The sequence below is a fragment of the Ursus maritimus genome, unplaced genomic scaffold (genome assembly GCF_017311325.1).
Source record: "Ursus maritimus isolate PB19 unplaced genomic scaffold, ASM1731132v1 scaffold_6, whole genome shotgun sequence".
Lineage (NCBI taxonomy): Eukaryota > Metazoa > Chordata > Mammalia > Carnivora > Ursidae > Ursus > Ursus maritimus.
The window spans coordinates 72586132-72613585 of NW_024426774.1; the positions used below are offsets into that span (position 1 = coordinate 72586132).

The 27454-nt window shown below is 35.6% G+C and overlaps 1 protein-coding gene across 2 annotated transcripts in view; it reads left to right on the forward strand.

Moving 5' to 3' along the window:
- PREPL (prolyl endopeptidase like) overlaps positions 1-27454 on the forward strand; it is a 59235-nt gene that overhangs the window by 4934 nt on the left and 26847 nt on the right. For both annotated transcript variants that reach the window (XM_040623515.1, XM_008699819.2), the window contains 6 exons: positions 6823-6945; positions 8846-8912; positions 9490-9696; positions 11038-11173; positions 22986-23202; positions 23820-24005. In XM_040623515.1, coding sequence (XP_040479449.1) covers positions 6823-6945; positions 8846-8912; positions 9490-9696; positions 11038-11173; positions 22986-23202; positions 23820-24005 — 936 coding nt within the window. The remainder of the gene's footprint in view (positions 1-6822; positions 6946-8845; positions 8913-9489; positions 9697-11037; positions 11174-22985; positions 23203-23819; positions 24006-27454) is intronic.

Genomic DNA, 27454 nt, shown 5'->3' on the forward strand with positions numbered 1-27454 from the left:
AGAGCCACAGTCCAAGGTTAAGTAAAAAAATTAGCAGAGTCAGAACTAGACATCAGGTAACCTGATTCCTAGTACCTTTCTTTTTTAGCACCTTTTATTATAAACTGTTACAAATACTAACAAAGTCAATACCATAATAAATACCCATGTACTCACTACTTGGTGTGACTTTTCTTAACTGGAAAAATAACATATTTGAAGACTCTTGTGTACTTCCTGTATCACATTCCCTAACCTCCCCAGTGGTGATCATTGTCCTTAATCTATCTTTCCATGTGTGTGTTTATATAAATTGCACATGTATTTGTATCCACAGATGACATATAGGAGTGTTTTACATGTTTTGAAACTTTATATATTATACATACAATTATATAACTTTTGTTCAACTTACGATTTTGAGATTCCACATTAATATGTGTATTGCTAGTTTGTTTAGTACAACTACTATGTAGTATTCCATTGTTCAATATATCACAGTTAATCCATTTTCTTTGGACAGGCATGTAGACTTTCTCCAATTTCCAGATTACAAAACAAAAGCTGCAAAACATCTTATATGTATCTCCTTATTCATATGTGCTAGACTATTTCTAGATTCTTATACCTAAAATTAGAATTCCTGATTGTATTCATATGCTGATGTTTCATTATCAAATTAAGTTGATAAACCATCTTAAATGCAAACAAGGAATATATGAGAGTTCTATTTATATCTCACTTGTATTACCAGACCTTTTCCTTTTTGCCCTTCCAACAGATAAATGTGTCAAGTATTTCATTGTTTAATATTCATTGCCCTGATTAATAATGAAGTTGAGCTTTTCTTTGTTAACTCCTTTGGTTTTATCTTGAATTACTTACTCATATGCCTTGACCATTCTTCTTATTGGGTTTTCTTTTTCTTACTGACTTGTGAAAGTTCTTTAGATGTCCATTGTCTTTTATGTACTGTAGATACCTTTTTTGTAATTTGTGCTATGTCTTTTCACTTTATGTCTTTTGTTTAAATAGGTCTTTACATTTTTGTTTTATGCTTTATTTCATTCTACTCAGCAGCTACTTGTTGAACACTTATGCACCATTCTAGCAATCCAGTATGTAGCAGTGAGCAAAGGGAACAAAATCCCTGCCTTCATGAAGCTTACCATTCTAGTTGAGAGAAGGGAGAAGAAAAACGAAACATATGAATGACACAAAGTATGTCAGAGTCAGTAGGTACAGTGAAACATAAAATAAGACAGGGAAAGAATGACTAGGCCATATGGAGACAGGGAGGATTGTAATTTTAATAGGATGGTCAGGGAAGGCCTAACTGTGAAGGTGACATTTGAGCAATAGCTTGGAGGAGGTGTTTGGGCATAGGGTATAGCAAGTTCTAAAAACTGAGGTAGGAGCAATCCGGTCATGTTCAGGCCGTATCAAAGAGGCCAGTGTGGCTCAGAGTAAGTGTGTGTGGGAGGAGTGTAGTAGTAGATGGGGTCATCAGGGTCGGTAGGCCACTGCAAGGATTTTCACTTTTCCTCTTGAGTGAGATGGAAAACCATTGGAGGGCTTTGAGTGAAGACGTGATATGATCTGACTTTAGGCTCACTGTAGCTCTTTTGTTGAAAATAGCCTTTGGAAGACAGGAGCAGAAACAGAGAGCATTTAGGCTTTCTCCTTATCCAAAGGAGAAAGGATAACAGTACAGACAAAGTAGTACCAGTACAAGAGTAAGAAGTGGTTAGATTCTGGATAGATCGTGCAAGTGGAATTGAAAGGATTTGCAGATTGCTTGGTTGTATCAAGAGAGAAAGACAGAGAAGACTGTGGTTTTAAGCCTTGAGCAGCTGGAAGGACAGAATTGTCATTTATCAAGATAGGAGTTGTTAAAGAACCAGAGTTTTTGAGGGGAGAGGGTACATGGGGAGATTGGAAGTTCAGTTTGGGACATTTTTCAACATACCTATTAGCCATCCAGGTGGAAGTGTTGAGTAGTCACTTGGATAAACAGGTTCAACTTGTGCAGGGGAAAGGTTCAGGTAGAAATACAAATTTGGGAGTTCTCAGCATATAAATAGCATTTAAGGTCATGAGGCTGGATGAGATCACCAAGGCAATTAGTAGACTGTAGATGAAGAAGTGATCCAGGACATGCTGATGTTAAGAAGCCAGGGAGTTGAATAGGAACTGCTAATGAGACTGAGAAGGGCTAGTGAGATAGGAGGAAAACAATAAGAATGAGGTGTCCTGGAAGTCAAGTGAAGAAAAGTATTCTTGGAAGGAGGAAGTTATGAACTGTGTCCTGATGCTTATAGGTCACATAACACCTTACCTAGAATAACATTTATGTTTTGCAGTGCCCTTGACAAGAGCAGTCAGTGGAATGAGAAGGGCAGAAATCTTAGGAGGCTCAAGAGAAGGGAGGAAAGGAATTGGAAGCAGGGGGCATAGAAAACAGTTACTTCTCTTCATTTAACAATCACTTTTGAATAATGAAACAGCAAATATAACTAGATATTTTAAATGAGTATAATTAAGGTTATTGAGAAGTGTTTCATGGATACTAAATAAGATGTGTACTAATATGAATACACTTCACGTGTGTTAATTACAAATTTAGTATGGTCTACACTGTGTAAAGCAACAAAGAAGCCATTTATCAAGTCAAAGAAGTTCCTAATTTCTCTAAATTATTCCTAATTTAAGGTTTTATCATTTTTTTAGTGTCTTGATTATTTTCTATTTTTTTCTGCATTAATGGAAATGGCCCTAAGATTTATCTCCTTTATTTGTGTTAGATTACATTAGTAGATTTGAACTACTAATGTTGAACCAGCCTTTCATTCTTAAGATATATCCTACTTGGTCACATGGGGTTTTACTATTACTGTTACTATTTTTCGTTCTGTGCTTTTTTAAAAATACATTTATTCATTGTATTTTTAGTTGTTTTTTTTTTTTTTTTAGTCCATGTTTCACAGTAAGATTGATTTTTAATTGTCTTATGTTGTCATTGTCCATTTTTGGTGTCAAGGTTATATTTGCCTCATAAAATAAGTTGAGTACTTTTAAATAATTGACATTTTTTTCTTAGCATATGAGAAGATTATCTGTTCCTTGAAGATTTAAGAAAGCTACTTTGGAAAGCGTCTGGGTTTGGTGTCTTTTTTAAGAAGAGGACACTTAATTACCAGTTTAATTTCTTTGATAGTTACTGGCTTATGCAGCTCTTCTGTTTTTATCTGTTTGGGTAATTCATTTATTTTCTGGAAAATTATTCATTTTATCTGTTTTCAAATATTTAGGCATAAAGAACTTTATTGTGTTTTTTTTAATCTGTATTATATCTGTAGTTACACCACCTTTTTCATTTCTAATATTCTTTTTTTAATCACTCTTGTTCTACATGTCTTTTTTAGTACATTTATCAGAGGACCAACTTTTTTTAATATAAAAAATAAACAACAAACTTTTTATTTTGTTGATCTTCTCTAGTTTCTTCGTCCATTTCATTGAAACAAGTTTATTCCGTTTCTTCTACTTCCTTTAGGTTTACTCTCTTTTTGTCTTCTGAAGTTGAAATGCTTCATGTTATATTTCAGGAGTCCTATAATGTCAGTTTCCCACTATTAATGATGTAAAGCTTGATAATTTTGGTTAAGGTGATAATTGCTGGTTCTTTCCATAAGTAAAGGGAGCCTTATTCTCTTTGCAGTTACTAAGTAATCAGTAGGGTAGTACTTGGTACTGTATTAGCATTGTGTTACTCAACATCATTTTACCTAATAAGTTTAACAACCATTGATGATCTTTACCCTAATCATTTGTCACTGGGGTTGCTAATGATTTTCTGATTCTATTATTTCTGTATTTATTCGCTGATATTATTCTGTAAAAAAGTTTTCTTTTTTGTTGAAGCCTCTTTTTTAATTCTGGTTTGGTGTGCTTGGCGAGTTTTTTGTTGTTTGTTTTGGCTTATTTTCAAAATACGAATTTTTATATTTTTCAGGGTAATATCAGTTACAGTCCTTATTCTTTTTGATGTTCAAATTGTCCCAAATGTAGGAACCTCTACAAACTGGCCCTTTTAACACATCTCCATTAAGCTTTGGGCATTTCCTTGCTTTCTGACAAGCCTATTTTTTTACTCTCCTGCCCTGGACTTGGAATTAGCCATTTATTTATGGTACCATCTTGACTAAAAGCTGTCCAGTGTGTTTCTACTGTGCAGTTTTTCTGTCTTTAGAATTGATTTTTGCCATAATGAAGTTTATGTATTCCATCCTCCTGTTTCATAAGTTTCATTGTTAAAATAGTTTTATCACAGTTCATCTGGCAGGTGGGAAAGAGTGCCTTTTTCCAGTAATGGAGTGATAGTAACCTTAAAATTTTAAGTTAAACCTATCTTCACCTTAGTTCCATTAGGTAGTATATGCCCTTCAAACCAGTAGACTGTTAAGGTATTAAGATACTTGGCTAAAATAGATAGGTTTAGCTGTGTACTCTAATTATATTGCTAAATGGCATTGAAATGAAAACTTAAAATACCCAGTGGGTATTGTTGGGACAGAATTAAAACCAAAAACAACTTGGATGTTGAATATTTTGGATTTATGGATATTATGTAAAATCTCCATTTTCCTGGGAGTGGTTCCTTTTGAGGAATTATTTATAAAGCTCTGAATTCTACTTCTATTTTTTTTTAAGCTTTTTTATTTATTTATTTGAAAGAGAGACAGGCGCCGCCTACTTCTATTTTATTAAGGCAGTTAAAAGTCCTATTGCTTGGGCGCCTGGGTAGCGCAGTCGTTAAGCGTCTGCCTTCGGCTCAGGGCGTGATTCGGCCATTCCGGGATGGAGCCCCACATCGGGCTCCTCTGCTGGGAGCCTGCTTCTTCCTCTCCCACTCCCCCTGCTTGTGCTCCCTCTCTCGCTGGCTGTCTCTCTGTCAAATAAATAAATAAAATCTTAAAACAAAAAAAAAAAGTCCTATTGCTTGCAGGATTATTTTGGTTCAGGTAAGCTCAGTTTGTTTGGATTTTTGACCCAGAAAAAGGTTAATCAAGAAGTAAAATAAATTGAGCTAAGAGGACAGGTATTATTCCCAGTTCTGTTGCCTTTAGCCCTGCATTGGCCATGGCTCTATAAGAATGGGTATTTTTTTAAAAGAAGAAGAATGGTTATTTAAAAGTAACAGGCCTAGCTCCCTGACACAGAATGTGCTAGAAACTGAAAGGTGGACAGAGGTACTCTTCATAGCTGTCCTGACTCTACTTCAAAAGTTCCAGTGGAATTACAGAACAAATAAGCAATGTTATCTGGAAATGAAAAGGTAGTTCCTATTGCTAAGTTGTAGTTTCAGGATAGATTTCTAGTGATCTTCTAATTTGTGTTTCAGATGATATTTGGAAATTATTGATACAGATAGTTTACCTCACTACTCTAAAGATCAACTCTAAGTTTTGTGAAAATGCTAAGAAATAAATGAAAAACATATGAGCCTCCAGGATTGGATTTCAAATGATTACTCAAGGATGTTGAGCATATGGTTGAAGTAGAGACTGAATGACTTGGACTGCCATAACAACAGTTGTTCCTGAGTGGACTCTAATCCAAATCATAAAGTATCTCAAAAAGTCCAAAGGAAAAACTTTGTGGAAATGATTGTTTTTCCATTTAATTTGTTTTGGTGATATTTCTATTTTATTCTTGTGTTTAATTTTAGATTGTAAACTCTTTGCGATATAAACTGTATTCATAGCTTACATTCTCGACAGTGTTGGTAAAGTATCATGGACACACTTGTGCAATAAATATTTACCAGCTGTTAGAGATCCTTACCAACAGCTTAGTGCCCCTCTGGGCACAAATCACTGTGCAGTTGTCATCTTTGGCAGAAAGCTGATGTTGAAAATCTTGGCTAGAATTCTTTTGCTTAACCAAGGCAAACCTGTGAAGTGTTGAATCAGTGAACCTTTTTTTATTTGATAACTGAAGTTTTTGCCTTATCCAAATTTTAATAATTCATGTGGCATTTACGTGCTCACCAGAGGTCACCTAAAGTTCTTAGCTTATTACATACTTCCAATAGGACATTGAGTGCTTCTTCAGCTTTTATCTATATCTCTACTCATGTTCATTAATTGTCCATTAATTTTTCTTATTCTTTTTATACAGCAAACATATTTTTTCCTTAAAGAAAAGTTCTGTTCTTATAAAGTATTAATTAACCTTTTGATCTGATAAAACAGTTCTATTTGGGGGATTCCTTATCCCCACAAGAGAAGAAAATTATGGCTAATGAAGATATAAAATAAGACATGTTTCTTATAATTCTTTCTGTGAATAAAAATAATAATGAACATTTATTAATAAAAATAATCTCTTCCTCTCCCTTTGAAATTTCCCTCATTTTAGGAGCCATTATACTTTATAAAACTCAGTAAACATTTTTTTCTACCTCTTCCCCTGACTACTAAATATGTAAGCATCCTTTCCTTTATTGCTTAATTTTGTATAAATCTTTCTTATATCTAAATATTCTCCAGTGCTTCTTAGTGCTTCTGCACCTTAAGGACTTAAACGTGGTAACTGATAGTATAGCCATCAGGTGTCTACCTTATTTTCTTTGTTTACATTTTGAAATGAAAAAGAGCTTAAAAAACAGCATTTATTGAGTTTAGGAAAGCATTTAAGATCTGTGAAATGCATATTATTTCATAAGTATAGACCTACCATTGTAGTACTTGCATGAAAAGGAAATAGGGATGATCTCTAAAAAGCAGAGGTTTTTCTCTCTAGTTTGAAATATGATCATACCAATAAAATTTTTTCCAGGATTTTCTGCCTATTAAACAAGAAAACGAAAAATCACTTTCAAAAAACATGGATGCGTTTGAAAAAGTGAGAACAAGATTAGAAACACAGCCACAAGAAGAATACGAAATCATCAATGCAGAGGTAGGATAATCTTAAGTCTTTTTTTTTTTTTTTAATCTGATGTTACTGGTCAGGATGCAAATGAAGTACTTTGTGATTCTAGACATAATCCCACAACAGAATTAAACTGCTTTTGCTTTTATGCTGAAAAACTTAAACAACAAAGAATAAGAGTGTGGTTTTTATATTTATTTTTTTTCCGATTTCATTTATTTATCTGAGAGTGAGAGAGCAGGAGCAGGGGGAGCGGCAGAGGGAGAAGCAGGCTCCTCGCTGAGCAGGGAGCCTGATGCAGGACTTCATCCCAGGACCCAGGGATCATGACCTGAGCTGAAGGCAGACGCTTAACCAACTGAGCCACCCAGGCGCCCCAGCATAGTATGATTTTTAAAATAAACTGTAAGTGAATTTCAAAATCAAAATGAACTTCCAAGTTACTTTGTTAATTCTGGTTTTTGGAAACAACCACTTCTGTTTTAAAATGTTTTAAATAATTCCAAGGAGAAGTTCATATGAAACCACAATTTTTTTTTAATTATTTGAAAAGTATTTGATTGCCCTGTCTACAATTTTTTGTAATAAAAGGAAATTCCCTTCAGTGTAATACCATGAAAGCCAAGTAATTGGCCATTTAAAGGTGTTACCACAGTCATAAATATCCAGTTGAAGCACATTGAACATGCGTGTTGCAACTTTTCCAGTAAGACTGGAAAATAGAACCACAGCTTATAAATGAAAATCACATTCATAGTATAATGGAAATAGCAGTAGGTTAAGAATCAGGAATTCCAGATTCAAAATAAGCCATTAAGCAGCAGGTAATAAATGTGACTTAGGCTACCTGAAGTCATATCCTTCAATCAATTGCATTTAACATGTAGGTATTGGACAAGAGCACTATTTATATATTGGGTATTATTCTCTCAATCTCAAATTATGTATATCTGTCAACCCATAAGATGCTTTGTATAAAATCAAATTGAGGGGCACCTGGGTGGTGCAATTGGTTGGGCGTTGTACTCTTGGTTTCAGCTTAGGTCGTGATCTCAGAGTCCTGAGATGGAGCTCCGTGTCAGGCTCCACGCTCAGTGCAGAGTCTGCTTGAGACTCTGTCTCTCCCTCTGCCCCTCCTTCCTGCTCTCTCACTTGCACTCTCTCTCTCTCAAATAAATAAATAAATAAATAAATATTTTTTTTTTTAAATCAAATTGAAACCAGGACAGCTGGTAGTGACTGCATATTTTAGAGGAAATAATCTGAGCAAGTTACTGATTGTGTTTTCAGACTAATCTGAACCTCTGTTTCTTCATCTGCCTCATTTTAGATTACCTTAAAGATGCCTTTCAATCTTCTGTTAACTGAATCCCACCATAGGGATGTCAGATACTCCCAAAATATAGCTAAAGTGGTTTCTTACTGTCATCAGAGCCAAAACAGCTTTTGTTATGCCTTCTCTTTGTTGCCTTTTACATTTATGTATTAGAAACTCCTCCAGTGATTGTGAATGTATATGAAAACCATATCTTAGTTATTGTATTGTAAAAAGTGATCCATTTTATATTTTGTATGTGTTCATTCACAGACAGGTCTTTTTATAAAAGATCTCATTCTTCATTTTAAATGGTCAGACCAGGGACTCCTTGATGGCTCAGTTAGTTAAGCATCTGCCTTCAGCTCAGGTCATGATCTCAGGGTCCTGGAATTGAGCCCCGCGTTGGACTCCCTTCTCAGTGGAGAGTCTGCTTCTCCCTCTCCCTCCGACCCTTCCCCCCGGCTCGTGCTCTCATTCTCTCTCTCAAATGAATAAATTAAAAGTCTTTTAAAAAATTAAATGGTCAAACCATCAAACAGTTAATTAAACTGTGTTTAAATTATTATTAAATAAGCCTTTTTTTTTTTTTTTTTTTTTTTTTTGGGTCAGGTTAAGCATGGTGGTTTCGTTTATTATCAGGAAGGTTGCTGCTTGGTTCGTTCCAAAGATGAAGAAGGTACATCATAGTTTTTCCTTTTTTTCTAACATATTCTGATTTTTCATATTTCACATTTCTCATAGGAAATTCAGTTATAATTTCTCAAAGGTATAGAAAGTATATATTTTTTTAGATTATTTCTGCATTAAAAAAAAAGGCTAGTTAATATCTGGATTTGCTCAAGAGACAGTTAACAGCTATACCCAGAAGCTTTGGTGGGGAGAATGGAGGTGGGAACCAGTATTTTTTAAGTATCTCCTATATCCCAGGTACTATGCTGGGCCTTTTACATAGATTATTCAGTGTCATTTACATTCTGTTAACTCTCTAGTTTCTCCATGGTCTATAAATACTAGACTGTATCTATCAAATAATATCACATAGACTGATGCACAGAATAGTACTGAATGGCATAAGCTAATATTAAATAAGAAATACCAGTTTCTATGCAAATCAAGCTGCTATCAATGCTGAAGGAAGCCAGAATGTAGCCTCTCATAGAAGGGGAATGCTAATTCAAAACATTGAAATACAGTTTAAAGATTTTTTTTAAGTATGTCTTTGAGTTAACACTTTCATACTTTTCTTTATGCAGCAGATAATGATAATTACGAAGTTTTATTCAATTTGGAGGAACTTAAGTTAGAACAACCCTTCATTGATTGTATCAGAGTTGCTCCTGATGAAAAATATGTAGCTGCTAAGATAAGAACTGAAGATTCTGAAGCGTCTACCTGTATAGTTGTGAAGCTCAGTGATCAGCCTGTAATGGAGGCCTCTTTCCCAAATGTGTCCAGTTTTGGTAAGCCACCAAACAGTCTTCTGTGTTAAAAAGGCACCTGTAAGAGAATTGTCCCTACTTTTGAAGCATTTTTACTTGTCCATGTGAATGAGAAGGTGAATGCTTAATCTGTTTATCCCTGTGGACTCCACAGCTTCTTGTGTGTCTTTTATTCAGGAGACCTTCCTTTAATTGTATATCCAAATTCATGTTCATGTTTTTTAAAGTATTGCAGTCAGAATCCAAGCTGTACAGTGTATTTCAATATCTCAGTAATACTTTGCAAATATACCATTCGGATACATTTTTGCATATAAGTTGTATCTTAATGTGTTACTCAACTTTACATTTAGGTATTTTTTTTAAAATTTCATGTTTTGTCAAGCTATTAGAGCAAATTGCTCATGGTCACTACCAACAGACTTTGGAACATGTTGAACTAACTTATTCATCAATAGAAGTTGTGATATTTTGACTAAGAGAACCAGCTTTAAATTTTGTCTTATATCATTGAGCGATACATATATTCATAGTTTATCCTCCCTTTTCATTTTCTGCCATAATTTTCCCTGTTTAATAACCGTAAATCGTTTTGCAGCAAGTTGAAATTATAGTCTAATTTATTCTGAGACCTACTTTTGGGGAGAGGGGTGGGCAGAGAGGAAGGGGAATCTTAAGCAGGCTCCATGCCCAAGATGGAGCCCCACATGGGGCTCAATCTTATGACCTGTGCCAAAATCAGGAGTCGGATGCTTCACCGACTGAGCCAGCCAGGCACCCCCTGAGACATACATTTTGTACATTTTAACCTCTCTAAAATCAAGATGTGTATTATACAGTGATGTCTTACAGTCACTGTCAGCCAGGTGGCAGTCATGATGTGATTGTGTGAAAATTTCATTGACAGCTTCTGGTAAGATCAAGGAAACTCCAGCATTAAAATATATTTGGTAGTTTGAGATATCCTGTGGATTGAGGGCAGACAGAAGAGAGATAGGCATGAGAGAATGTGTTCCAGTGTTTCTTTAGACTGAAAGTTAGAGATTATAGATGTAAACATAACTCATCTCCTGTAAGCATGTGACTCTGAGATACTGAACATTATGCTCTTATTTAGAAACCTGAGACCGAGAACCACTTGAAACCTTGGAATTGATGTGGTAATATTTTATTCTGCAGAAAGTTCTCTGACTTCTTTATAACATTGGTTAGCTCCGGTCAAACCTGTGTTCAATTTTACATTTCCAGGAATGAACTTGCAAGTCTGGTTTTTTTGTGGCACTTAAAATTTGAATGTGCTGTGCCCTTTTTTCCAACTGTAAATAATATGTAATGTATAATTCTTCAATTATTTTCTTTCAGAATGGGTAAAGGATGAAGAAGAGGAAGATGTCTTATTCTACACTTTCCAAAGGAACCTTCGCTGTAATGATGTGTATCGAGCAACTTTTGGTGATAACAAACGTAATGAACGTTTTTACACAGAAAAGGACCCAAGGTACTAGAATAATGCAATTAAATTTTTTTCTCCAGAGTTTTTCTCCAGTTATCTAAAGTACTGTTCTTGGTTGACATAAAATATTGATTTCAGCTAGAACCAGGTGTAATAATAGGATAAGATGAGCATAATCATTCTTTTATTAGTTGTTTGGATTTAAAATTGGAATCTAGGTATGTTCAGGCTCCACGTGAACACAAATACACCATTAAACTGCAAATACTAAGTTGCTAACATTCTCTGGGGACTGTGACACATGAAAAGAGTTGTTAATTAAATTTTTAATAGGGTTGTCATACTACATTTTTAAATCCTTTATAAGCCATAACTAGAATACCATGGTATCAGTTGCACAAAATTCACTACACATTTCATATAGATTATCTGCCTTGTAAACTGTTTTACTTTGAGCCATGATGTCCACTGATCTTTAAATTTTGTTCTCCCCAGTATTTTGGTAATTCCTCCCTAAAGCTAATTCTCTTTACTTCCTTATAATCTAGGGCTTATGCCTCGTATTACCACTTAGCAGACTTGGGAGGAAATAACAATAAGTTTATCTGGCAAAATCCCTTGACTCTTATGCAGATATACTTTTCCAAATGATTTATGAGAAACAAATTTTTCCTTAACACCAGGATCCTATCACCTTTTATGTCACTTAACAGTATAGCTTGGACAGTGTCTGAACAGATTTTACAAGAAAAATAATGACATCCATATCAGTGAAGTTGATACTCAAAACAAGAAAATTAACCCATCATTTCACGAAATTTCAGAACTGATAAGGATCTTAATGAAAATCTTACACAGCTCCCAGTTTATATCGAGAATTTGAGGTCTAGAGAAGTTCAGTTATTCCAGCCCATAGAACTAACATTTTTGGTCTAGTAATGCTGTCATTACCTTTTTCCCCCCTCTGATTATGATTTTTTTTTATGAGAAATTATTAGAACTATTTACTAATATGATTCTATTTTATGTGTCGTTCATCAGGGATACCTTTTGGGGAGATGACAGTTTAAGCTAGTAATTTATTATGCTCTGTCAGTAACTTATGACCACAAACCATTAGCCGTCTTGTGAATGAAGCCCAAAATTAACACAGTAAGCTGTACCGTTGAATAAGATACTTGTTTGCCTTATATTGGTACCATCCTAATTTCTAAGATAAAGTGGAACCTATTTGGCTTGTACATGCTTTTCTGCTCCATAAGGAACTAACCAGTTATGGTTAAACCTCATTTGACATTCAGAGCCCTGATCTACAACACAAACTAGTTTGTAAATTCTTAACACTTTATAATCCCCAAATCCAGAAGGAAGGACCAAAAGGGAAGAGCAGCATACCTAAAGAGAAAATGGAGTAAAGGTCATCAAAGAAATTCTAAAACAAAGCTGCTTCTTACTGTGTTTGCTTTGATCCTCAGGGTTTGGTTTTCTGTTCTCGTAAGTAAAAATCACCAAAGTATGTAATTTCCATTTACCTGCCTCTGGTGGCCCAGTTTTGGATACCTGATTTTTAAAAAGGTATTGTCATAAATGTGCCTAAAAAGAACCTTATGAGCCAGGTTCTTCATCTGCTTTGTTTCCAGTGTTTGAGTAAATTTGGTTGTTCAAGGGTAGCTTTCTGTTTTGATAGAATGCCTCTGAAAATCATGTTCAAGAAAAATGCCTCTCCACTAATCTTAAAAACCTTGAATATATTAAGCTACACCAAACACTTGACATCTTAGAAATTTAAGGTAAAAGGAGTTTTAGAGGTAGACCTTTAACTTTTAGAAATTGGTCTTTTGAAATCTAGAGACAGTTAAAGATTTACATGAAATCATACAGTTGATGAGAAAAAGACAGACACCTGCATCTTCCAGCACTTGATACTGCTCTTCCTTTGTAGTAGAACCTAAATTCTTGTGTGAGAAATGGAATTAGCCTGGAATGGCCCCATTTCCTCTATGTGGCAGATGGTTCTAGTCTTATTCTACAGATTGTTTGATCTTGGACAAGCCATTTCTTGTTCAGTTTCTATATCCTTGGTAATGCTTTACCTAGGTAATGCTTCAGAATTTGGATAATGACGCTCAGATATTGATTCCAAAACTCTTTCTTTCCTTTTTTTTTTTTTATTGATTCATTAGTTGCGTGTAACACCCAGTGCACCATGCAATACGTGCCCTCCTTACTACCCATCAACAGCCTATCCCAAAATTCTTTCTGAATTTATTTTATGTTTCTACGTTTCTTTCATACTTTCAAGTATACCTATCTTTAAATGTATTTATACAAATTAAAAATCCTTGCAAATGATGTCAAACTCATCACTTGCATATCCTGCAGTATAATACTGCAGAATGGGAAAATTAGAGTTTGCTACCCATACAGGCATAATAGTTGTAACCAGTGTAATTAATAGAAAGACGTGTTTGCTTATTGAAATTGAAATTGATTTTGTGCATTACAGCATGATCCCACCTGTAAATTCATAAGGCAACCTAGAACTGCTAGATTATGAGCAGAGACTTAGTCACTTTTACTTTTGTGTCTTTACTGATAAATAGGGTACCAGGCCTGTATTATTGCCGTCCGTCTAGCCTATTAACTGAGTAAATGGTGCACTTAGGTCAGTTTCTCTCTTTCAAGCTAAAACCCTAGTCCAGTGAAGACTGTGAGGACCTTTTAACCATTGAATTCTTAGCAGTATATAGCAGAATTTAAAGTACATGTTGCCTTGTGGTAAGCATAGCATAATATTATAAACTTATCACTATGTTGTACACCTGAAACTAATGTAACATTGTGCATCACCTGTACTAAAAAAAAAAAAAAGTATATGTTGCTACTAAATCGTAAATTAAAACTCATTGAAAAATATATTATTTTGCTAGGTAAAAAAAAATGAATAGTATGATGTGAACTTATTTTTCACAGTAAGCATAATTTTCATAATCAGAGGCAAAATATATTTTAAGTTTAAAAATAAATATCAATAGAAATGGGAAAATGGATTGGCCCTAGTTCTTTAAATTCCTTGTCTTCTCTCTCTTTTTGAATTGAAAATACTTTTGTATCATTCTATAACTTTTTTTGTTAATGCACACATGTCTTTTTTTTAAGATTTACTTTTTTTCAGCTTTATTGAGATATAAATATACATAACAAGTTTAAGGTGTATGTGGTGATTTGATACATTATAGCTATTATAAAACAAATAACACAAGAGAGGTAGTTAATATCTCAGTCACCTCACAAATTACCACTTTTTTTTTATGTATGGAGGGAATATTTAAACATCTACTGTCTTGTCTACTTTTGAGTATGTAATGCTGTATTGCTAACTCTATAGTCACCATGCTGGACATCTGATCTCCAGAGCTTATTCATCTTATATAACTAAAGATATGGGGGCACCTGGGTGGCTCAGTCAGGTAAGTGTCCAACTCTTGATTTCCGGTCAGGTCACGGTTGGGCTCCACACTGGGCTCTGCACTAGGCATGGAGACTGCCTAAGATTCTCTCTCCCTCTCTCCCTTTGGCCCACCCCTCCTCCCTTCTTTTCATATAAATAAATAACTGAAGGCATGTAGCCTTTCTCCATCATCTCCCCATTTCACCTAGTTCTCAGCTCCTGGCCACCATTCTACTACTCTGTTTCTGTGAGTTTGGCTTTTGTAGATTCCATATATAAGTGATGTCTTACAATATTTGTCTTTTTCTGACATATTAACATAATGCCCTCAAGGTCAATCCATGTTGTTGCAAATGGCAGGATTTCCCTATACTCCAAAGTGTGTCTATGTGCATACGTACATGTGTGTATGAACACTTAGGTTGTTGCCACATCTTGGCTATTGTTAATACTACAGTAAATGTGGGAGTGCAGATAACTCTTGTGACCCAGACTCCATTTCCTTTAGATAGTACCCAAAAGTGAGGTTGTTGGGGGCACCTGGGTGGCTTAGCCATTAAGCGTCTGCCTTTGGCTCAGGTCATGATCCCAGGGCCCTGAGATCGAGCCCCACATCAGGCTCTCTGCTTGGTGGGAAGCCTGCTTCTCCCTCTCCCACTCCCCTTGCTTGTGTTCCCTCTCTCGCTGTCTCTCTCTGTCAAATAAATAAATAGAATCTTTAAAAAAAAAAAATTGAGGTGGTTTAATCATTTGGTAGCTCCTTTTTTAATTTTTTTAAGATTTTACTTACTTAAGAGAGAGTCCGCATGTGAGTGGGATGAGGGGCAGAGAAGGGGGGAGAGGTAGAGAATGTCAAGCAGACTCCCGCTGAACATAGAGCCCAACACAGGACTCGATCCCATGACCCTGAGATCATGACCTGAGCCGAAACCAAGACTCAGTGCCTAACCAACTGAGCCACCCAGGTACCTCTCGTTTTTTAATTTTTGGGGGAACCTTCCTTTTTTTGTCCATAATAGCTAATTCAGTTTACATTCTCACCAACAGTACACAAGGGTTTCCTTTTCTCTACATCCTCACTAATATCAGTTCCCCACTTACCACTTGTCTTTTTGATAATTCTAACATATATGAAGTGATACTGTGATTTTGATTTGCATTTCCCTGATGATTAGTGATGTTGAGCATCTTTTCATGTATCTGTTGGCCATTTGTATGTCTTTGGAAAAATGTCTATTCAGGTCTTCTGCCCATCTAAAAAAAAATTTTATGTTTAGTGTTATGTTTATTATTTTTTTTATTATGTTCAGTTAGCCACTGCCTTCTGTCCATTTTTAAATCACTGGGTTTTTTTTGCTTTTGAGTTATTCCTTTTACATTTCAGATGTTAACCCTTTATCAAATATATATATATGCTTTGCAAATACTTTATCCCACTCCATAGGTTGCTTTTTCACTTTGTTGTTTCTTTTGCTATGTAGAAACTTTTTAGTTTGATATAGTTTCACTTATTTATCTATTTGTTTGTGCTTCTGGTGTCATTAAAAAAATCATTGCCAAGACGTCTATGTCAAGGAACCTTTTCCCTATGTTTTCCTCTAGGAGTTTCATATTTTCAGGTCTTATGTTTAAAGTCTTTAATCCATTTCAAGTTAATTTTTGTGAGTAGCGTTAAGATAGGGGTCCAATTTTATTAGCATGGCAATTTCAGTATCATGTGATTATCCAGTTTTCCCAACACAATTTATTGAAGAGATTTTCTGTTCCCTTTTGAGTATTCTTGGCTCCATTATCAAATATTAGTTGAGCATATATTCAAGGGTTTGTTTCTGTACTCTCAGTTCTGTTCCAGTGGTCCAAGTGTCTTTTTTTTTTTTTTTAAGATTTATTGATTTGAGAGAGCATGAGCAGTGGGTGGGGTGGGGCATTGGGAGAGAAAAGAGAGACTCTCAAGCAGACTCCCCACCAAGCATGGAGCCTGACTTGGGGCTCAGTCTCACAACCCTGAGATCATGACCTGAGCTAAAATCAAGAGTCAGATGCTCAAGCGACTGAGCCACTCAGGCACCCCCAAGTGTCTATTTTTATGTCAGTACAATACTGTTCTAATTATTATAGCTTTGTAATATAATTTGAGATCAGAAAGTGTGATGCCTTTTACTTTCTCAGGGTTGCTTTGGCTATTCGAGATCTTGTGGTTCTACACAAATTTTGGGATTGTTTTTTCTATTTCTCTAAAAAATGCCATTGGAATTTTGATAGGGATTGCATTCAGTGTATAGATGGCTTTGGGTAGTGTGGACATTTTAATGATACTCATTCTTCCAAATCATGAATATGGCATATCTTTCCATTTATTTGTGTCTTCTTTATTTTCTTTCATCAAAGTCTGAAGTTTTCAATGTATAGATCTTTTCCCTCCTTGGTTAAATTTATTACTAAATATTTGTTTTTGATGCTGTTTTAAGTGGGGGGTGTTTTTGTGTGTTCTTTTTCAGATATTTCATTGTTAGTGTATGAAAACACTGATTTCTGGATGTCGATTTTACATCTTGAACTGAATTCATTTATTAGTTCAATAGCAGAATCTTTAAGGTTTTCTATCTATAAAATCATATCACCTGCAAATCCTTTCTGATTTGGATGCTTTTTATTCCTTTTTCTTGCTTGATTGTTCTGGCTAATACTTCTAGTACTGTGTTGATTAGAAGTAGTAAGAGTGGTCATCCTTGTGTTGTCACTGATCTTAGAGGAAAATTTCTCAGCTTTCCACCCTTGAATATGATGTTAGCTCTGGACTTGTCCTATATGGCCTTTATAATGTTGAGTAATATTCGTTCCATATCCGGTTGTTGAGAGAATTTGTATCATGAATGGATTTTGAATTTTGTCCAATGCTTTTTCTGTATTTATTGAGATCATGTGATTTTTATCTATGTGTTGGTTTGCATATGTTGAACCATTTTTATATCTGAGGGATTAATCTTACTTTAGCATGATGAATAATCTTTTCAGTGTGCTATTGAATTAGGTTTGCTAGCATTTTGTTGAGTATTATTGTATCTATAGTCACCAGGGATATTGGATAGTTTTCTTGTGTCTTTATCTGGCTTTTGTACCACATAACACTGGCCTGATAAAATGAGTTTGAAAGTGTTCTCTTCGATTCTTTTGGAAGAGTTTGAGAAGGATTGGCGCTAATTCTTTAAATGTTTGGTAGATTTCGCCAGTGAGTCCTTCTGGTCCAAGGCTTCTCTTGCTGGGAAATTTTTTATTACTAATTCAATCTCCTTACTCTATTGGTTTGTTCAGAATTTCTGTTTCTTCATGATTTAGTCTTGGTAGATTGTATGTTTCTAGGAATTCATTTTTTCTAGGTTATTTAACTCATTGGTATATAATTGTTCATGGTAGTCTTATACTCCTTTTTATTTCTGTAGTATCAATTGTAATATGTCCTCTTTCTGATTTTGAGTCCTCAGTTTGTCGGTTTTATCTTTTCAAAAAGCAGCTCTTAGTTTTGTTATCTTTCGTTGTTTTTCTGGTCTCTTTATTTCTGCTCTGATCTTTATTACAGTTTCCTTTTTTCTGCTAATGTTGGGCTTATTTTTTTCATTTTCTGATTTCTTGAGGCATAATGTTAGGTCATTTATTTGAGGATTTTTGTTTTTTTGTTTTTTCAGTAGGCTCCACACCCAAGGTGGAGCTTGAACTCACTACCCTGAGATCAAGAGTCACATACTCTACCAACTAAGCCAGCCAGGTGCCCCTATTTGAAATACTTTTTTTTTTTTTAAGATTTATTTATGTATTTGAGAGACAAAGAGTGTGGTGGAGACGGGCAGAGGGAGAGAGGGACTTAAGCAGACTCCATGCTGACCTTGGAGCCCAATGCAGGACTTAGTGTCACGATCCTGGGATCACAACCTGAGCTGAAACCAAAAGTCGGAGGCTTAACCCACTGCACCACCCAGGCACCCCAAGATATTTCTTAATATAGGCGTTTATCACAGTGAACTTCCCTCTTAGAAGTACTTTTGCTATATCCCATAGGTTTTGGTATGTTGTATTTCTATTTTCATTTGTGTCAAGATATTTTTTATTTCTGTTTTTATTTTTGACCTTTTTTTTTTTTTAAGATTTTATTTATTTATTTGAGAGAGAGAGAGACAGCCAGCGAGAGAGGGAACACAAGCAGGGGAAGTGGGAGAGGAAGAAGCAGGCTCCCAGCAAAGCAGGGAGCCCGATGCGGGGCTCGATCCCAGGACCCTGGGATCACACCCTGAGCTGAAGGCAGACACTTAACAACTGAGCCCATCCAGGTGCCCCAATTTTTGACCTATTTTTAGTGGCATATTGTTTAATTTCTATATATTTGTGAATTTTCCAGTTTTCCTTTAATTGATTACTAAGGTAGTTGGAAAAGATACTTGGTATGGTTTCAGTCTTCTTTAATTTGCTAATACTTGTTTTGTAACCTAACGTATGATCTATCCTGGAGAATATTCCTTATGCGCTTGAGAAGAATATATTCAGCTGCTGTTGAATATTCAGTATATGTCTGTTACATCCACTTTGTCTAAACTATATGTAGTTCAAGTCCAAGTCCAACATTTTCTTACTGATTTTCTGCATGGATGATCTCTCCATTGTTGTAAGTGGGGTATTAAAGTCCCCTACTATTATTGTGTTATTGTCTATTTTTCCTGTTGGTATTTGCTTAATCCATTTAGGTGCTCTGATGTCAAGTGCATATAGGCATACCTTGTTTTATTGCGCTTCACAAACTGCATTTTCTGTGGCAGTCCTGCGTTGAGCAAGTCTGTTGGCACCATTTTTTCAACAGCGCTTGCATACTTCATGTCTGTGTCACTTTTTGGTAGTTACCACAGTATTTCAGACTTTTTCATTATTATTTGTTTATGGCAATCTGTGATCAGTGATGACCACTCCCTGAAAGTTAAGATAATGATAAGCATTTTTTAGCAATAAATATTTTTTATTAAGGTATGTACATTGTGTTTTTAGACATAATGCTGTTGCATGCTTAACAGTTTACAGTATAGTGTAAGCATAACTTTTATTGGCGCTAAGAAACCACAAAATTCATTTGACTCGCTTTTAGCAACGGTTCTATAACCTACCCATATATCCAAGGTATGTTGGTATATTTACAACTGTTATGTCCTCTTGATGAAGTGACCTCTTTATCATTATATAATGGCCTTCTTTATCTCCCATTACAGCTTTTGAGTTAAAATGTATTTTCACTTATATTCATATAGCTACCCCTGTTCTCTGTTGGTTTCCACTTGCATGAAATTTCTTCTTACATCCCCTCATCTTGAGCCTATGTGTGTCCTTGAAGCTGAAGTGTCTTAGAGGTAGCATATAGTTGGGTCTTGTTGTCTGTCCGTTTAGCCACTCTGCCATTTGATTGGGAATTTAATCCATTTACTTTTAGAGTAATTACTGGTAGGTAGGAACTTACTAATGCCATCTTATTAATGTTTTCTAGCTATTTTGTAGTTCCCATGTTCCTTTCTTCCTCTCTTGCTATCTTCCTTTGTGAATTTATGATTTTCCATAGTGCTGTGGTTTGATTCTCTTCTATCTTTTGTATGTCTTCTGTAGGCTTATACTTTGTGGTTACCAAGACTTGTCTTCTAAGAAAACTTGTCCTGTAAAGCCAGTTGTATTTTGACATTCTTATAACCACACATCTGCCAAGTAATTAACCAAGTAATTTATCTTTTGATTACCTGTGTCATCATCAAAGAAAAATAAATAGATAAAAAGTGTTGAAAATGGCAAAGATAGTCTTGAAAATAAAGAGCAAACTAGAGTAAGGGACTTGTCCTATAACCATGTATTAAAACACATGAATCTACAATAGTTAATACGAATTGACAGACAAGTAATAGAGACCAGAATAGATAACTCTCTGAAACTTATATGATGAAAGAGGCATCACAGATTAATGAAAAATGAACGGGTATTATTTTTTTAAAGATTTATTTATTTTTGAGAGAGAACATGCAGGTGCACAAGTGTGAGGAGGCGTCACAGGAGAGGGAGAAAAGCAGACTCCCTGCTGAGTGCAGAGCCCAACGTGGGGCTGGATCCCAGCAACTTGAGGTCATGACCTGAGTGGAAATGAAGAGTCAGACACTTAACTACCTGAGCCGTCCAGGTGCTCCTGAGTGGCTGTTATTTTTTAATGCTGTGGGATATACTATTCGGAGAAAAATAATTTTTATCAGGGGCACCTGGGTGGCTCAGTTAGTTGGGTGTCTCACTCTTGATTTCAGCTCAGGTCATGACCTCAGGGTTGTGAGATCAAGCCCCACATCAGGTTCCATGCTGGTTGTGGAGCCTACTTAAGATTCTCTTTCTGCCCCTCCCCCCTTTTAAAAAAATTTTCATCACTTTGTATATCAGCATACATTCCTAAAAGATTTAAAGAATCAATTGATAAATTAAAACTATCCAAAAAACCCTAGATGACAATATAAGTACTTTACTCAACTTGATTGAAATATTCCCAAAGCATAAAATCAATTGAAGAAATTACAAAGAGTGTGACCGTATTCTTGATTACCTAAAATATTAAACTTTTAAGTCAGAAACCATTATAAACAAGTAAAATCCAGATGCCAGAATGAAAAGTATTTTCAGCAAAAGGACAATATCCTGAATTTATGTTGAGATGTTTATAGATTCATAATTTAAACTACATCCCAAGTTTAAAATGGACAAAGAGGAGCACCTGGGTGGCTCAGTCAGTTGGGTGTCTGCCTTCAGCTCAGGTCGAGCCCCGCATCTGGCTCCCTGCTCGGTGGGGAGTCTGCTTCTCCCTCTGCCCCTCCCCTTGCTCATGCACACCTCTCCCTCTCTCTCAACTAAATAAATAAAATCTTATAAATAAATAAATAAAATGGAGAAAGACACATCACAGAAGAAATTGATAAACTTGGTAATATCCAATACAGTAGGAATTTTACCCAAATATTAGCCATGCTTATCTCTGTAGTGAGATCCAGGGTTATCATCTTTCTCTGTATTTTTCAGTATTTTCAGTATAGATTACTTTTATAATAAGGAAATATGTAAACATAACATTTAAACCCATCCAGTATGTCAGGGTGAATTGATAAAAGGCTCTTGGGATATTATTTGATTATATGTATCAAGAGTCATTAAAAATACTATATCATTAAATTAGTATTTCCATTCCTAAGAATTGTCTTAGGGAATTAACTGTAAAGGTCAGGGAGGAAGAACTGTCTTCATGAATATGTTCTCTGTTGCATTCTTTATTACAACAAAACATTAAAATCTAGAGTTTTAAGAATTACGATAATGCAACCTGATAGAATATTAGGTAGCCATTAAAAATAATGATCATAAATACCATAATTTGGGGGGAGATACTGATACTGTGAAGTCACAAATGCAGAATATAAAATTGGATCTATATTTTATATCACTTTAAAGACATGCATGAGTAAAATAAGTCATGGATATGAAAAGTACAGCATAAGGAATATACTCAATAATATTGTAATAATGTATGGTAACAAATGGTAAGCACACGTGATGAACGTTGAGTAATGTATAGAGTTGTCTAATCACTATATTGTATACCTAAACTTACAGAACATTATCAACTGTACTTCAAAAGTTAAAATTTTTTTTAATTTAAAAACAAATGCATGAAATACAGATAAACTTGGGAAGGAAAAATAGAAAAAAATTGAAATAGTTTTATTAATTTTTTTAATGTGTTGAGATTGCAAGGGTTTTTCTTCCTATTTCTGTTTTTGTTATTTCTATTTTGTTTGTTTTGTTGTAAAAACTGGGAGGGGGAAAAAGCCAACATGCATGCAGAGGAAGAACAAAGTAAACTGTGTCTCTCTCCTTCCCTACAATTACATATCTCCTCTAGGAAGTTAATTTCCTCTTCCCAGCAAAGAGTCCTATAATCTATTAATGTGATTGAGAATTAGATGATGTCTATAGTTTACATTAAAATGCATTCAGAAAAAGATGGATTGATAGATGTGCCGATAATGTGATTAAGGAAATATGGCAAAATGCTGGTAATAATTGAATCTCATTGGTGGGTATATGGGTATTCACCTGACATTTTCAGCTTTTCTCTAGGTTTGAAAAATGTTCATAATAAAAATGTTAGAGAAAAAATGATTTTGAATACCTTTGCAGGGGAAAGGAGAAAAATAATAGCCAGTTTTTAAAGTTTACAAGCAGTATTCACTGAAGAGTTTTTATTTTCTGTCTGCATTATAAATCAGCAAATGTACAGCAGGCAGTGAGATAGTGTCTTCAAGGTAGCATGCCTTTGAAATTTACTGGATTTTCTTCTGTCTCTGTGTGCACGTGCAGCTATTTTGTTTTCCTTTATCTTACAAAAGACAGTCGTTTCCTCACCATAAATATTATGAACAAGACTACTTCTGAAGTGTGGTTGATAGATGGCCTAAGCCCTTGGGACCCACCAGTACTTATCCAGAAGCGAATACATGGAGTCCTTTACTACGTTGAACACAGAGATGATGAATTATACATTCTCACTAATGTTGGCGAGCCTACAGAATTCAAGGTAATCCTGAATTGTCCTTGTACCCATTTGAGCTGTTAAAAAAGTATCACACTTCCATCAACAACATTTCTTGCTCTAAGAGTTAACTGTTTTATAGACTTTGGTAATGTGTAGAAATTGATGCTACCTTCTTAATCATTACCAATCCCATTTCTCTTCCCTTAGTTATAATGCCTCTACATATTGTAATTGTGCCTAAAAGGGTTAGTAATGAAACATACTTTATCCTGATCTTATCAGTTATCAAAGCCAAACTTAATGATTTGAAAGAAGAAACTTTTATAAACTCATGATTTTATAAGTTAGCAATTTGGATTCATCTGTTAGGCAGTTTGCTGGTCCCAGCTAGGCTTCCCAGTGCATCCCCAGAGGTTTCTCAAATGGCTTCATTCCAACATTCGTCGGTTTACTGTAAGGTAAGCGCTAGGCCATGCTATCTCACCACATAGCAGGCTAGCCTGGGCTCATTCACATGGTGGTGGTCACATTGCAGCCCTGATGCAGAGTTTGTTGCTTGGCTCTTCATAAAACAGTGAAGATTAATATGGTCTAGTTTTCTGGATGCTAGAGTCATCATGTTTTGTTACCTAGATCTCTTCTGACTTTGTTCTACACAGCTCATGAGAACAGCAGCTGATACCCCTGCTATCATGAACTGGGATTTATTTTTCACAATGAAGAGAAATACCAAAGTTGTAGACTTGGACATGTTTAAGGACCACTGCGTTCTGTTCCTGAAGCACAGCAATCTACTTTACGTGAATGTGATTGGTCTGGCTGATGATTCAGTTCGGTCTCTAAAGGTATGTTTAATTTTCAGAAAACAACACCGTTAATCAAAATCCATGCAGTTTAGTTTAACAGTCAAATTTTGAATAATAGCAATGTACTTTTTCTTAAAAGAAATGTAAGTGAAATGTAGCATACTGGGTTTTTCATGTTTAGGAGGTTTATTTTGGAATTACTTAAAGGCCCTTGCTTTTAATAAAGTTTTACTTAAAATACTGTCTTATAGCATGAACTTAAGAAGTAGAGGTCAGTGTCATTATGTTTCTCTTTCTGCATATCTCTGTATATCATACATCTCTACAACTTGAGGTATGCTGATAGCTCAGGCCAAGCTAGTGGCTAACCAACCACTGCTTGCGGCTCCCATCCCACACCCCCAGTAGGGACAGTAGCTGTGCCCACTGTATTTCTGCCATTATGTCTGCACCATCTTCTCTTTGCCAGTTCTCTTACCTGTCGGGGTTTGAGGGGAGGGAGTGGCAGTGGTCTCCACTGCAGCACAGCTGTGATGGTGGCACATCTGCCTGGCAAGCTGACTTGCTTGCAGGTACTGCCTGTGGCTGCCAGGAAAGATGATTTGCCTCCACAAGTGAACCTGTTAAAATTGGGGAGTGCCAACGTTATTGCCCAGGGTTAAAGCAGAATTAACATGTAGGTCAGATAACAGGTGCTGAAGGGAAGGGAAAAGGCCTCCATTTTACTTAATAGGGAAAAAGTTGTTAAGCCAGTTGACCACTTACACCTCCCTAATTGCAGTACTGTCACAGTCCTTACAATGCAATTCCAGTAAATTCACTGGATGTTTACTGAACTTCTGTACACACAGATTAAATATATGATGGGTTTATATTACGGGTAGCAAAAATTTAAAATATGCTGTGGGGCCCAGAGAAGCAGAGAGGGCCTAGGAAAGCTTGCGTAGGGGAGGTAGAATTTGAGATAAACCAAAGAGGATAGATAGGATTTTGACAGGGAGGTAAATGGTATTTTAGGATGAGGAAGTCCATCAAACAAAGCTCTAAGCTGGAGAAGTTCAGAAGATGTTCAGGAAACTGCTGATAATTCTGTTTTATTGAAGCAGAATAAATGTATGTAGGATGAAGCTATGACTTGACGTTCTTTGACTTTCAAAGTGAGAAACTTATGCATAAATTATGAAGAGAGAAACCTTTGAAGTTTGGGGCAGAGAAATGAGTTGAGGAGTCGAGTTATACTTCATGAGGTTATCTGGTGGCCATCTTAGGCTCCACTGAAGCAAGCAGAGATAAGGGCAGGGCAATTAGCTTCAAGGTTGTTATCATGGTATACGTAAGAAATACCGAGGTTCCAAAAGCAACCAAGATTTTCCAGCTACTCCCTAAAATTAAATTATCAAATATAGCATCTTGTATTTTAGAGGACTATGTAGGTATCATTAAAGTAAAAATGGTGATTTAAAGTTAGTGATTTTCTTATAGTGTTCATCTACTGGATTCAAAGTTTCTTTTTACTTGCTAATTGATGCCAAAACCCTACATCTTCAATTGGGAAACTGGGAGAGCATCTATTCTTATTATAGTCTATGAATAGGGATGAGAGAGAATGTATAATTTCTAGCAATGCATTTCTTACAGCAAAATTGTCAAGACAATTGGGAATGTCATGAGAGTTTACTATAATAAAATTTGACTTCCCACTAAATGTGACCTTTTGCATTTTTTCTAAGTATTCCTAGTTTAAAGATATGCCTCAGTTCCTGTGGTTTTAACTGCCATTATAACAAACATGGTGGTTTGGTTTTGGGGGTTTTTTTTTCAAGTTTTTATTTTAATCACCTGGTGCTCATCAGGATGAGGGCACTCCTTAATCCCCATCACCTATTTCACCCACCACTCCAACCCACCTCCCCTCTGGAAATTGCTAGTACTCTATAGTTAAGAGTCTCTTTTTTGCTTTGTCTTTCACTTTTTTTCCCCCTTTGCCACTTTTCTTTCTTAAATTCCACATATGAGGGAAATCATATGGTATTTGTTTTTCTCTGATTTCACTTATACTCTCTAGCTCCATCCATGTCATTGTAAATGGCAAGATTTCATTCTTTTTTATGGCTGAATAATATTACTGCGTCTGTGTGTGTATACATATATATATATATATATGTATATACACACACCACATCTTTATCCATTCATCTATCAATAGACACTTGGGCTGTTTCCATAATTCGGCTATTCTAAATACTGAGATAAACATAGGAGTGCATGTATCCCTTTGAATTGGTGTTTTTGTATTCTTTGGGTAAATACCCAGTAGTGTGATTGCCAGATAGTAGGGTAGTTCTGTTTTTAACTTTTTGAGTAACCTCCATACTGTCTTCCACAGTGGCTGTACCAGTTTACATTCCTATCAACAGTGCAAGAGGGTAGGGTTCCTTTTTCTCCACATCCTTGCCAACACCTGTTGTTTCTTGTGTTTTTGATTCAAGCCATTCTTACAGGCGTGAGGCGATATCTCATTGTAGTTTTGATTTGTATTTTCCTGATAAGTGAAAATGAGCATCTTTCATATGTCTGTTGGCCATGTCTTTTTTAAGAAATGTCTGCTCATGTCTTCTGCCCATTTTTTAATTGGATTGTTTTTTGGAGGTTGAGTTCTATAACTTCCATATTTTAGATATTAGCCCTTTATTGGATATGTCATTTACAAATATCTTCTTCCATTCTGTAGGTTGCCTTTTACTTTTGTTGTTTCCTTTGCTGTGCAGAAGCTTTTTATTTTGATGTCGTTCCAATAGTTTATTTTTGCTTTTGTTTCCTTTGCCTCAGGGGACATATCAAGAATAATATTGCTACAACCGATACTGCCTGTGCTCTCTTCTAGAATTTTTATGGTTTCAGGTCTCACATTTAGGTCTTTAATCCATTTTGAGTTTATGTTTGTATGTGGTATAAGAAAGTGGTCCAATTTCCTTCTTTTGCATGTGGCTGTCCAGTTTTCCCAGCACCATTTGTTGAAGTGAAGAGACTATCTTTTTCCCATTGGATATTCTTTCCTGCTTTGTCAAAGATTAATTGACGATATAGTTATGGGTTTATTTCTGGGTTCTGTTCTGTTCTGTTGATCTGTATGTCTGGTTTTTATTGCCGACACCATACTGTTTTGATCACTACAGCTTTGTGATGTAATTTGAAGTCCGGAATTGTGATGCCTCCAGCTTTGCTGTTCCTTTTCAAGATTGCTTTGGCTGTTTGGGGTCATTCGTGGTTCCATATAAATTTTAGGATTGTTTGTTCTGGTTCTGTGAAAAATGCTGTTGGTATTTTGATAGGGATTGCATTAAATATGTGGATTGCTCTGGGTAGTACAGACACTTCCAACAGTGTTTTTTCTTCCAGTCCATGAGCATGAAATGTCTTTCCATTTGTTTGTGTCGTCTTCAGTTTCTTTCATTGGTGTTTTATAGTTTTCAGAATACAGGTCTTTT